The sequence below is a fragment of the Calliphora vicina genome, chromosome 4 (genome assembly GCF_958450345.1).
Source record: "Calliphora vicina chromosome 4, idCalVici1.1, whole genome shotgun sequence".
Classification (NCBI taxonomy): Eukaryota; Metazoa; Arthropoda; class Insecta; order Diptera; family Calliphoridae; genus Calliphora; species Calliphora vicina.
This window is the reverse complement of record NC_088783.1, coordinates 48,112,294-48,126,166: the sequence shown is the minus strand read 5'-3', so window position 1 is coordinate 48,126,166 and position 13,873 is coordinate 48,112,294. Positions and strand designations below refer to the sequence as shown.

Genomic DNA, 13,873 nt, shown 5'->3' with positions numbered 1-13,873 from the left:
TAGTGGGCGTGACATACCCTATACAAAGTATATAATTAATTTCGAATATCTGTAGAACTGTATTGTAAAAGTATTTAAACTTATAGCGAACTAATTTCTTATTACTGTGCGGAGTTTAGCTGAATATAGACGGAATTAGAGGGCATAGCACGCAAAATGGGAGTGGTTCTTTAGAATTATAGTTCTCCAGATATTTAAAATTAATTATTTACTTTGTGCCACAACCACTAATGCAAGCCCGACCATTTTCAGCCAATCTGTGTAAAATGGTTTACACAGTGGTTGTGGCACAAAGTAAATAATTAATTTTGAAACTCTGTATCAATCAATTTATTACCATTCTACGGAGGTTGGCTTAGTAATAATGATCCCTGCCTTATAAAGCAAAATTAAAGTAAAGCTTGATATTTACATAAAATGTTTAAAAATAGGTGGGATCAGAGCAGAGTATCTCCCATACAAAATTAGTTAGTTATTTTCGAACATCAAGTGAACTGTAATTGAGAGATTCTCAAATTTTTGTATGTGTTATTTTCGTATTTCCATTCATATTTTTTTAATTTTACTAGGGTAGGGGTAGCGAAGTGCACCGGGTTATGCTAGTATATTATAATAGTTGTTGCTGTGTTTTAAACAAAAAAAGTATTATTTTATGACAAAACAATAAACATAGTTCAAATAGTGTTATTAGTTTAGAACTCTTTTGTTTGAAAAACAACAAAAAAATTTTTAAACTATCGTAATATATTAGGACATTAGACAATATGACTAAATAGTAGACCGTGTGAATACCTCATATGTAAATGAAATTGAAATTATATTTTTCAAGCCTTCTAGATTTAATTTGAAAACATAAAATATGAAAAAAATCTTAATATTTAAGAAATTATTTATAAATTTTATGAATTGAAATCAATGAAATCAAGTCATAATATTTATGTTGAAACTTTTTGCTGTGTGAAAAAAAATATTTTTTTTGAGGATGTAAAATTTCGGGGTATTATTAAATATTTCATTATACGAAATTAAATTTGTTTTACTTTTTTAAATCAGACAAAACCTGAAAATTCCAGCTATTGGTATTTATCTTTGCTAAACAACGGTTAACAGCAAACTGAATGATAATAAATTTAACAAACTGAGGTAATTAAGTGAAAACATAACATTTTATTGAAAAATATAACATAATTTAACAGATTTCTTTAAAATTATTAAAAATAAACTTACAAGATAAAAATAATTTTCATAACAAATTTTAAGGAAAGATAACACAGTATTTTTTCCCACCTACTGCCATTTATTGACATCATAAGATTCAGAGGAAGAACACAAATTTTCATAAGATGAATTAGGGCCAGATTCACAAGAATCAGCGGCCTTATCGCACGATTCATAGATGGGGAAACCAATCATATTGGTGGAAGCATAATTGCAAGCCAACAAATAATTGTTATAAGAGTCCTCAGAATAAGTAGCAGCAGCACAACCCACACGTATGTTGCGATCAACCATCATTACAGTGAAATGGCCAATGGTTCTATATTAAAAATAAACAATTAATAAATATAATATTTTTGGTTTAATACCACAAACTTACGGTCCCGAATAATCATTAGGATATTCATCAATAATTGATTGTTCGACATCTTTCTTTTCCTCAAACCATAATTCAATAGATTTCGTTATTTGCTCGGTATCATTTTTACTGCCCGAAAAACCTATGGATCCCAGATTTTGTCCAGAAAACTTAAAGTCTTCGGTATTGTGACAATCATCATGATTCATTTTACACTGCATAACATTGTATTCAGCCAACGAGGCTAATTCATCATCCCATTTCATGGTGGCCATGCGGCAAGCAGGCTTAAGATCATCATCTTCACCGCCAGCTATAAGGTTGCGTTTCTCGTTGTGCTTATCTACGATAAGTTTTTGCAAAGAACTTGTCATATCAACCATTTCAGCATCGTTGGGACAAGAGGAAGAAAATTCCTAAAGAAACAAATAAAATAGAGTACCATTCTTTAGTGTAAAATTAAATGTAATACTTACTCCATCATGATCACAAGCTATATGGGAGCCACCTTTTCCTTGACAAATCGAGTCTGAACAATAATCCGTTGCCATGGCTGAGGTAAATACAGCCGCGAAACAATAAATTGCCAAAAATGTATTCATTTTTCTTTTTTGTTTTAAATTGATAAGAATTGTTTTAGTTTGAATATTCAATATTTTACTGATACAGTTTATTTGAAATGTTGTGGTTTATATACTACTCCTAAAATTGAATTATGTTTTAATTTAATGTTTAATATTACATGTTGTTCTTAAATTTCAAATTATTCCATTATTGAATTTGTTTATGTTACATTGTTTACATGACTTTAACCTGTACTTTAAATTTATGTAAATATTTCCGTTATTTCTTTAACAGCTGCTTTTGAAAATCGCATTAATTTTCTTCGGTTTGTTTTGAGTTTAATTCAAAACGGAAGTTTTTTAAAAATGTTGAGCGATAATACATATCACCTTATTTAGCTAGTTAACACTTTATCAACAGAGTAAAATAAATAGTAACTATAAAAATAACAATAAATTATTATTTGTCGGTAAATGTTAAAGAAATACTTTCAAGTTCTTAATCATTCTCAAATGTTTAATCTTCGAAATCTTTGGAAAATTTAAAATTTCAACATATTTAATATATTCATATTAATTTCTAATTCCGTCATTTCTAGAAAATTTTGTATTAAAACTAATTTTGAATTTTTTTTGGCAAACCACAAACTACATTTCCAAATATTGTGATCGTCATAGTTTAACATGTATCTGTAAATCTCATATCCAAATTTTGAGACAAACGGTCCAAAATTGTTTGTAGCACCCAACAAAACCCGGGATTTCCCGTAAAATTATTGTCGGGAATGATATTCATCGCAGACCCACAAAATTATATAATCTGCGGAAAATTGTATGAAACTTTCCTCAAGAAACCATAGGTCTAAAATCAAATCCTATCTTACGCATTTCGTCTTTTTTCCAATGAAAATTTTCTGATTTTTTTTTTATTATCTTTCGGTTTCTTCGAAAAATTACAATTTCATATAAACCGGTTTCGGTTTCGAAAAAGAAAATAAGTTTTATTTTATATTAAAGATCTCATACTTATGATAAGGAATATACATTACAAAATATAAGCCTTTTTAAAACGCTTAAGTACTTTTTAATTCTAATTTTGATTACTTCTTTTAACGTTTACAAGGTCTTCGGATCAATTTCGACCCGTTTTGATATTAAAATAGATTTTTTTCTAAAAGTGAGTGGTTGATATTTTTGAATGTTAAGAATTTTATTTAATTTCAAATATCAACAACTACCTTTTAAAAACACGAAACTGCAAAAAGAATATCTATAAAATTGATTGCACTTAAGGTCATTGGGTCAAATTTGACCTGTAGTTAAATTCTTAAATTTTTGTTACGCATAATTAAGTTAAATGTTTTCAGATCTTTGTTGGTTAACACTAACATATATCCGTCTCTTTTCATCATACTTGCTGAACATTATATTTGTATGAAAACTGGGATTCCCCTTGTAATACCAAAGCTACTGTTTTCTTAAGATATTCGGGTCAAATTTGACATATTTTGAAATTAAAATTGAGATTTTTCTAAAATGAGTGGTTGATATTTTACGACTTTTATTTAATTTCAAAAGTCAACATCTACGTTAGGTTTAAAAAAATGGAAAAAATATATATTTTCTAATCGGGTTATATTTTACCCGAAGAAGATGAAACTGGAGGTTAAAACAATCCCATAGGAATAAAACACAGTTTAAATGCTTTGGAGTATACCGAATTGTTTCCTTTGTTTTTTATATAGCAAGACATTGAAAATGATCTTTCACTCAGTGTACTCGTAGGACGTATATGTAGTTAACAAAGCATTGAGTAAGTTTTCAAGCTTTCCAGATCGCTTGTGACATTTTTCTAAATATAAAAAGTCTTCTAAAATAGTTGGAGTATTTTTTTATAAATTTTTTAGGATTTTTAATATTTTTAAAGTTCTTGATACACTAAAACTCATAAAAACACACTTTTAGAAAAAACCGGTTATTCGAGGAGAAAAACCCGGTTACTTCGATATTCGAAATGTGAGCTTTAAAAAATATTGAAACCGACTTAACCAAAAAAACCGGTTATTAAAAACTGGACCGACCACCCTAATTGACATCGAATTTTATCGAATACTTTCAACATGATTTCACTAATAACAATGCGGAACAGAGATTTTGGTGCCCGAGATTTGAACGACGTTTTGTACTTGATTTTTCCAGACAGTTTGCGTTTTCGAAATATCGCGGTTTTTATATTTTCATTGAATACCCTATTTTTTTGTGTGTTTCTTCAAAATTTTGGGTAATGCAGTAAGAATGAGAAATTTTAACTATAGTCCTGGTTCAGTTGCTATTTAAAATCGGTATAAATGACTGAGATATAAGCAAAAAACTAAGACTACTTTAAGTTAAATGTTTAATTTTGTTATCTATTTTTTACCCATATCTCTATTACATATGACATATATTTGACGAAAAAGATGTAACCACTAAATAAAATATATTTGAATTTTTTTTATTCCAAAAACTTACTTTACTTTGGATGTTTCGAAACAAAAAAATTAGTTTTATTTTATTTGATGCTGTTTGATCCTACAAAACAATTGTAAGAGTAAACACGTCAAACTAATTTGTGCTAAAAAAAGTGGTGACGCTTTTTTGAGCAAATATTTGCCATGTGTGACCCTACCTTAAGTCATATACATTCAAACCTTTTCAACGACATAGAAATTTGTACCGAAAATGGGTTAAAATCGGGAAAATAGTGTTTAATATTTCTTCTCCAAATTTTAAATATTTGATGAAAATCAAGATATTGCGTTGTTTGCCAAAACATGTAAGATAAAGTCTAACCATACCGATATACTTTGTTTATTATAAAAATTTAGATGCGACCATTGACAATTTTTTGTTCACTACCTAATAAACAGTCATGTAAATATTACAATTTATTTTGTAAAGTCGACGTTTGCAAAAGTCTATGAAGAGTGGTCTAATTACACAAAGATTAATATTGTTAAACAATAAAAAAGAGAAAAAGTTTAAGGCAAAAATAAATGATAATATAACAATTTATTCAAAAATATAACATGATTTAAAAAAAGTTTTTTAAAATCATTAACAATAAACTTACAAAATAAAAACAAATTTGTATAACACTTCTCAATAAAATTTTAAGGAAATATAACCAAGTAATAATTGTAAATTAACACTTATTGCCATTTATTGACATCATAAGATTCCGAGGAAGAACACAAATTTTCATAAGAAGAATTCGAGCCCGATTCACAAGAATCGGCGGCCTTATCACACGATTCATAGATGGAGAAACCAATCATATTGGTGGAGGCATAATTGCAAGCCAACAAATAATTGTTATTGGAGTCCTCGGAATAAGTGGCAGCAGCGCAACCCACACGAGTGTTACGATCAACCATCATGACAGTGAAATGGCCAATGGTTCTATATTGAAAATAACCAATTAATAAATACAATATTTTTTGTTTAATACCACAAACTTACGGTCCCGAATAATCACTAGGATATTCATCAATAATGGATTGTTTGACATCTTTCTTTTCCTCAAACCATAACTCAATAGATTTCGTTATTTGCTGGGTATCATTTTTACTGCCCGAAAAACCTATAGAACCTAGATTTTGTCCAGAAAACTTAAAGTCTTCGGTATTGTGACAATCATCATGATTCATTTTACACTGCATAACATTATATTCAGCCAATGAGGCCAATTCATCATCCCATTCCATGGTGGCCATTCTGCAAGCTGCCTTAAAATCTTCTTCACCGCCAGCTATAATGTTGCGTTTCTCGTTGTGCTTATCTACGATAAGTTTTTGCAAAGAACTAGTCATATCAACCATTTCAGCATCATCGGGACAAGACGATGAAAACTCCTACATAAAAAATTCAATTAGAGGACCCTTATAGGTGTAATATTAAATGTAAAACTTACTCCATCATGATCACAAGCTATATGGGAGCCATCTTTTCCCTCACAAATCGAGTCGGAACAATAATCCGTTGCCATGGCTGAGGCAAATACAGCCACGAAACAATAAATTGCCAAAAATGTATTCATTTCTCTTTTTTGTTTTAAATTACTAAGAATTGTTTAAGTTTGAATATTCAATATTTTACTGATACAGTTTATTTGAAACGTTGTGGTTTATATACTACTCCTACAATTGAATTATGTTTTAATTTAATGTTTAATATTGCATGTTTTTCTTAAATTTCAAATTATTCCATTATTGTAACAAATACTTGCTTATTTAGTGGAAAGCTTTTTTTGAACTTGTTTGTGTTACATTGTTTAACCTGTACTTAAAATTCAAGTAAATATTTCTATTATTTTTTTAACAGCTGCTTTTAAAATTTTTAATCACGATGTTGGCTTTGTTAGGAGTCTAATGGAATATGGAAACTTTTAAAAATAAATAAATGTAAAGCGACAATTATATTTTTTTTACTTAATCATAATCGGGAAAAATTTCTTTGAAAGTTTTTAGTAAGAATTGTGCTAAATTTCCCAATTATTGATAAATTCACTGACATTTATTGTTGGAGGATAATCTAGTTTCTATGAGCATTTCACTTGTTGCTTAGGAAACTTTTTCCCAAAAGGCTTAAAAAAAGAAAGATATTATACAAATAAAACTATAGAGTGAATGAGAATTACAGACACTCATGCTACATTTGTAAAAATATCAAAGCTTAAACAAAACACCAACAATAAACAGGGAGTTTATTTTTTCTTATGTTCCCTACTTTTTGTTGAGAAATTTCGGGAATTTCTTAATAAGTTTTCCCCTTGAAGTTACGTTATTATTTCTGCACAAATAAAACAGTTGTGATTTGTGGCCAAATTGAATTAAAGTTTCCCAACTCTGGCACATTCTTATTGTTAATTGGCACAGGAAACCATGTGATCCTTACATTTTAGGTATAAAATGTGTTCAGCAAATTTATGTTAAATGTTACGGAGGAAATTTTTGTAGAATATGTTAACCCTCTAAATCCTCAAGGCATGGGTCTTTTTTGTCCTTCTTTTAAAAAAGAGCAAAAAACACCATTAAAACAGGGATTTAAGAGGTTAACCCTAACCATACTGACAACATTTACACACGTAGACTCCTGAAAAGGGTACCGGGGTACCCGTGAGTATTTATTTGTCCGTTATTATTTAAATTATTGATTTCAATGGAAGAACTTGATGCTTTTATTGGAATTTTTCTGGTCATGGGTATAAATAGTGACAACGATGAACCTCCTTCAATTCTTTACTGAAACTACAGTCATCCTTTGTATAAAGCATCGTTAATTGTCAATACACACGGGTAATACGTTTCGTCTATGTTTACGTTTACTATGTCCGATAGCAGGAATATTTTGATGCAGAATCTACGTTTAAATGTCAAATTCAAATGTGACAGCAGACGAACAGTTATTACCATTTAGAGGCAGAACCAGATTCACTCAATATATTCCCTAAAAGCCATCTAAATACGGAATTAAAATATACAGCTATCCTTTTACACAGGCAAGCCTCCTGGTGGTTAGTCACAGGTAAATGTAGGAGAAAACATCGTTCTAGAACTGATCGATTTCTACAAACAATCTGAAATACTGTAACAATAGACAATATTTTACCTCACCCCTTTGAACAATCGACTACAAGTTAGAGGAATAAGTCTCTTCGGTACCTTCGACAAAACAAAGCCTATATTAACGTACGATATAGGTAGACCCTGATATGGTTTCAGCTAAAAATGGAACTCTTGTCTATTGTGACCAAGTATATAAAGTGTGTTTTCTTTCTTTCTTTCAACAATGCATTATAATCGAGGGGAGCCAATTATTATTGGAAAAAAAGGCGGAGTGGATATGGACCAGATAGTGTCTAAATATACCACCAAACACAAAACAAATATAGGACATTGGCTGTTTGATTGCCGTGGCTGCATTGGGTGCATTTTGTGTATAATCCAGCCTCAATCCATGCGCCAAAAAAAAACGAAGCTCTCATCGAGGATTTTTGACATCATTAGGCATGGAGTTGGCAACTAAAATTATGAACAAAAGAGCTAATAATAATCAAATACGCTAAAGTTCGTGAAGATCTAGCGCTTTTAGCAAATAAAACCATCCCTAAAGATGTTTGCCAGGATGCTGCAGTACCACCGGTTACAACTAATCGATATAAAACTGTACGGTTGCCAATAAAGGGTCGATGCTTCCTTTGATTACTTTGGATGGGAGAAAACGTTAGAAAATGGTTATCTGAAGGAACTCGCGGAACATCAAATATGTATTTTACTTTGTTTAAAAGAAATTTGATTTTAAAGTTCGTTCGGGTACCGGGGTACCCGTCTTAGTATGGTTAGGGTTACTATATTCCGCAAATTTTACTATAAGTCTCTGAATACACCAAGACGGAAAATTCAACCAGAAAGTCAGAAATAAGATACAACAAAAGAGAGCCTAGGGTTAATTTCGCATTTATTAAGAATTTTATTTTAAAGTAGCCCAAAAATTTAGCATGAAAAAAATAGTTCAAATTTACCTAAAAATCAATAATACTCTATTATTTTACCTTCGATAGCAAATTTGGATAGGAAGTATTCATTAATTACATTTTTTAGATCTAGGCAATTCCACTTCATTATCATACAATGTCCAGCATATTGCAGAGAAATTTTTCTCCATTATGTAATTTATTTTTAAAATTTTTCATTGTCCATTGATGCCAAACAAACCCAACATGGTGATTAACAATTTTAAAAACAGCTGTTTAAAAAATAACGGAAATATTTACTAGAATTTAAAATACAAATTCAAGTCATGTAAACAATGTAACATAAACAAATTCAAAGAAAATCTTTCCACTAAATAAGCAAGTGTTTTTTACAATAATGGAATAATTTGAAATTGAATAAAAACATGTAATATTAAACATTAAATTAAAACATAAATATGTAATTTAATTTAAGTATATAAACTACAGCATTTCAAATAAACTGTATCAGTAAAATATTAAATATTCAACCTAAAACAATTCTTATTAATTTAAATCAAAAAAGAAAAATGAATACATTTTTGGCAATTTATTGTTTCGCGGCTGTATTTAGCTCAGCCATGGCAACGGATTATTGTTCAGACTCGATTTGTCAAGGAAAAGGTGGCTCCCATATAGCTTGTGATCATGATGGAGTAAGTTTTACATTTAATTTTATACTAAATAATGGTACTCTATTATGTTTTTTTCTTTAGGAATTCTCTTCCTCTTGCCCAAAAGATGCTGAAATGGTTGATATGACTAGTTCTTTGCAAAAACTTATCGTAGATAAGCACAACGAGAAACGCAACATTATAGCTGGCGGTGAAGATGATGATCTTAAGCCTGCTTGCCGCATGGCCACCATGAAATGGGATGATGAATTGGCCTCATTGGCTGAATATAATGTTAAGCAGTGTAAAATGAATCATGATGATTGTCACAATACCGATAACTTTAAGTTTTCTGGACAAAATCTGGGATCCATAGGTTTTTCAGGCAGTAAGAATGATACCGAGCAAATAACAAAATCCATTGAATTATGGTTTGAGGAAAAGAAAGATGTCGAACAATCAATTATTGATGAATATCCTAATGACTATTCAGGACCGTAAGTTGGAGGTATTAAATCAAAAATATTATATTTATTAATTGTTTATTTTTAATATAGAACCATTGGCCATTTCACTGTCATGATGGTTGATCGTAACACTCGTGTGGGTTGTGCTGCTGCCACTTATTCTAAGGACTCTTATAACAATTATTTGTTGGCTTGCAATTATGCCTCCACCAATATGATTGGTTTCGCCATCTATGAAACTTGCGATAAGGCCGCCAATTCTTGTGAATCTGGCCCTAATTCATCTTATGAAAATTTGTGTTCTTCCTCGGAATCTTATGATGTCAATAAATGGCAATAAGTGGGAATTTACAATTATTAGTTGGTTATATTTTCTTAAAATTTAAATTTGCTTTTATTTTGTAAGTGTATTGTTGATAATTTTAAAGAACTTTTTTAAATGATGTTATATTTTTAAATAAACTGTTATGTTATCATTTATTTGCCTTAAACTTTCACTCTTTTTTATTGTTCAACCATATTAATCTTTGTGTAATTAGATCACTCTGCATAGACTTTTGGAAACGTCGATTATCAAAAATAAATTGTAATACTTTCATTACTGTTTATTAGGTGCTGAACAAAAAATTGGCAATGGTCTCATATAAACGAAAGTTAATTTCGTTTTAGGATGCTATTCTTCCAAATTGTGTTTTACCAGCCATTAGATAGAATAACCGCAGTACAAACAAGTCGCCTATTTTGATATTTCTCATATCTTTTCCAACTAAATTATTAAATTTTTGTATTAAACAAAGTAATTTGGTATGGTTGAACTTTCTCGTACTTGTTATGGCAACCAATACAATATCTTGGTTGTTCTCAAATATTTAAAATTAATTTTGAATCGTTTAGGAGAAAAAATTCGGGTTAAAAAATATTTTCCACGATTTTAATGCATTGTCGGTCCAAAATTCGATGGCATTGTATATGTCGATGCAAAGGTTTGAAACGCCTTTTATTTGATATCTATTTTGTTTATGTATATAACTTAGTAATCTAGATATATGTCAAAAATAGATAACAAAATCAAAATAGTCGTAGATTTTTGCTTATATCTCAGCTATTTAACCGAAGCAGGACTATAACTACAGTCGCTATATGGCCTTGAATGAGCTTTAATGTCAAGTTATTTGAAAGATTTACAAGTTAACATAGAATTTGTCAAGCTAAAACATTTGTTATTTTGGAAAAAAAATGTGGAAACGTTACAAATGGAAGGTTCCTAATTAATTCTTTGTTCAATGATTTTTTAAATTTTCACTTTGGAATAAGTGTTCTTCAGAGAGTATTTGTGGAAAATTTCAGCCAGCGAGCAGCTTTCGTTTTGGACCCTATTGTGTATTCAAAAGACAGACAGAAGGACAGACGGACGATCTTAGCTAGATCGTCTTTGAATCTTATGAGAATGCGCAATATATAAACTAGTGTGGGTCTGCAACTCCATATTAGTACTATGGAACATAAGGCGTATTTCTATAATAATTTGGTACCATTTGTTCTATAACTATCAATAATTCCAAATAACGAAATTGTGTACTAATATGTACAATAGACCGTACCTCAAAAAAAAAGTGCGGCGTACACCTCTAATATAATGTAGTTCTGCAAGGCAGTTACGAAAAAAAATATTATTTGTGTTTGCCGAACGTAGGGGTCGACTTTTTTACATTTATATCTTTGCCATTTACAGTCGGATCTTAAAGTATGATATATCAATATTTTTGTCTCGGAAAAACCAATGTTTTGCTCTAAGGGCAATTGACCTCAAGTATCCCGTTCTAGTATTTATCCACCAGATCTTTGTTTCTACAACCCTAATGTACCACCCTAATGTCAGAAAATTAATGTCGAAAAATTTTTTCAATTGTTATTTTAAATTTCTTAAATTTTTTTTTTTTAAATTTAAAAATTTTTTTTTTGTTTTTTCAATTTTTTTTGTGAAAAAAAAATTCGGGTTAAAAAATTTTCCGATTTTGACCCATTGTAGGTCCATCTTACTATGGTCTTATATACGTCGTTGCAAATGTCCTTGAAATATCTATCATTAGATATCCATATTGTCTATATTAATGTCTTAGTAATCCAGATATAGGTCAAAAATAGGTCAAAAATAGAGGTTGTCCTGGTTTTTTCCTCATATCTCAGCCATATGTGGACCGATTTTGCTGATTTTAAATAGCAAAATTCTCGAAAGCATGTCTGACAGAATTATTGAAGATTTGGATCCCGAAGATATCTGGGGTCTTCAGAAAATTGATTTTAACAGACGGACAGACAGACAGACAGACGGACATGACCTAATCGACTCCGCTATCTATAAGGATCCAGAATATATATACTTTATAGGGTCGGAAATGAAAAATGTAGAAATTACAAACGGAATGACAAACTTATATATACCCTTCTCACGAAGGTGAAGGGTATAATTAACGAAAATATGATTCAAAATTTGTTGAACTTCTGGCGCTTCTGTCGAGAAAACGAAATGTCCAATTGAAAAACCCATTTGTATTGGAGGAGAGCAGATTGTCAGCTTCCGAAAAAACTTAGTTTTTCCAAATTCTGAAGATACCGATTTTCATAATTTTGTCCACCTAGATTTTGATTTGGAACCACAGTGCTGTACTTTGATTACAAGGTTTACAAGGACGGACGGACGGACATCGCTTAATCGACTCAGATTGATTCTGAGAAGATTGGTATAATTTAAGGTGGGTGTTGGGACAATATTTTAGCATGTTACAAACATCAGCACTAACCCAATATAGCCTCCCCACTATGGTGGTGTAGGGTTTAAAAATTAGCAGCGTCTGTTTTTCAATAAAAAGCATTAACTATTTCAGAAACTATTTATTTTGAAAAAAATTTCAATTGCTTCACCTCAATTTAGAACCATTTGTTCACATCATAATGTTCAGAAGCAGAGCACAAGTTGGGATATTTCGAATTGGTGCCAGTGGTGCAAGAGGCACCAGCCTTCTTGCAGCTAGCATAGATGGGGAAATTTATCATGTTAGTGGTGGCGTAGTTACAGGCAACCAAATAAGCCTTATAAGGTTGACCAGCTGGAGAGTAAGTCGAGGCAGCACAACCAACGCGAATATTACGATCAGCCATCATGACAGTGAAGTGACCAATGGTACTAAATTTCAAATGAAATACATTTAGGAATTGCAAAACTCGTGTAAAATAATATTAAAACTTACGGTCCACTATAACCATTAGGATACGAATCAATATGCGATTGTTTGGTGTCCTTAACTTCAGAGTACCACATTTCAACGGCTTGATTCAATTTTTCAGCATCATTGGCAGCACCAAAGTAGCCCATCCAGGCCAGATTTTGTCCGGAGCTTTTGAAGGCATCAGTATTGTGGCATTTATCGTGAGCCATTTTACATTGTTTAACATTGTAAGCAGCAACGGCTGCCAATTCATTATCCCACTGCATGGTGGGCATGCGGCAAGCAGGACTTAGTTTGGAATCACCACCACCGGCAATGAAGTTACGTTTAGCATTGTGTGCATCAACTATAAGTTTTTTCAGTGAATCGTTAATGTTAACCATTTTAGCATCCCCGGAACAAGAGGCATCAAATTTCTATATGAAATTGAAGCTAATTAACAATATATTGTATGTTTGTAAGAAAACTTACCCCATTATTTCCGCAAGCAATATGTTTAACATCTTTTCCGCAAATTGAGTTGGAACAATAATCGGTAGCACAGGCTAAGGCAATTGTTGCCATAAAACTCAAAAATACTGAGAAATTATTCATTTTATTTAGTAAGTTTTTGCAGTTTGTTTTATCTAAGACAAACTGATAGTGATTTGGCCAAGAGCTTTGGCTTTTATAGTATGAAATTTGTTTGCATTTTTAATTACATATTATATATAGTTTTTGTAAAACGAGTAGATACAAGTGTTTTTCTTTTTTTATAGATAATGGCAGTGTGTTTATACTTCTCTTATTATTTAAATTATTTCTAAATGTTGATTTAAGATTCTACGAATTTCTTTGTTTTTATCAAATCTCTTGGCTGTTTATAATGAGAGA

At 30.8% G+C, this 13,873-nt stretch overlaps 4 protein-coding genes across 4 annotated transcripts; 1 reads left to right on the top strand and 3 right to left on the bottom strand.

The window, feature by feature from the left end:
• Positions 1–1,287: 1,287 nt before the first annotated feature.
• LOC135958410 (antigen 5 like allergen Cul n 1-like) lies at positions 1,288–2,178 on the bottom strand. Its single transcript, XM_065509314.1, has 3 exons — positions 2,053–2,178; positions 1,598–1,992; positions 1,288–1,537 (listed from the first exon to the last, which is right to left on the bottom strand). Exons 1-3 carry the CDS (start codon positions 2,176–2,178, stop codon positions 1,288–1,290), a joined length of 771 nt encoding a protein of 256 aa, XP_065365386.1.
• A 3,152-nt stretch (positions 2,179–5,330) lies between these two features.
• On the bottom strand, positions 5,331–6,217 carry LOC135958409 (antigen 5 like allergen Cul n 1-like). The gene is made up of 3 exons (XM_065509313.1): positions 6,092–6,217; positions 5,641–6,032; positions 5,331–5,580 (listed from the first exon to the last, which is right to left on the bottom strand). Exons 1-3 carry the CDS (start codon positions 6,215–6,217, stop codon positions 5,331–5,333), a joined length of 768 nt encoding a protein of 255 aa, XP_065365385.1.
• Positions 6,218–9,222: 3,005 nt separating this feature from the next.
• Positions 9,223–10,113, top strand: LOC135958407 (antigen 5 like allergen Cul n 1-like). Its single transcript, XM_065509312.1, has 3 exons — positions 9,223–9,348; positions 9,409–9,803; positions 9,864–10,113. Exons 1-3 carry the CDS (start codon positions 9,223–9,225, stop codon positions 10,111–10,113), a joined length of 771 nt encoding a protein of 256 aa, XP_065365384.1.
• Positions 10,114–12,650: 2,537 nt separating this feature from the next.
• LOC135957526 (antigen 5 like allergen Cul n 1-like) lies at positions 12,651–13,625 on the bottom strand. The gene is made up of 3 exons (XM_065508294.1): positions 13,472–13,625; positions 13,022–13,416; positions 12,651–12,957 (listed from the first exon to the last, which is right to left on the bottom strand). Exons 1-3 carry the CDS (start codon positions 13,592–13,594, stop codon positions 12,702–12,704), a joined length of 774 nt encoding a protein of 257 aa, XP_065364366.1. The 5' UTR covers positions 13,595–13,625; the 3' UTR covers positions 12,651–12,701.
• Positions 13,626–13,873: the final 248 nt, after the last annotated feature.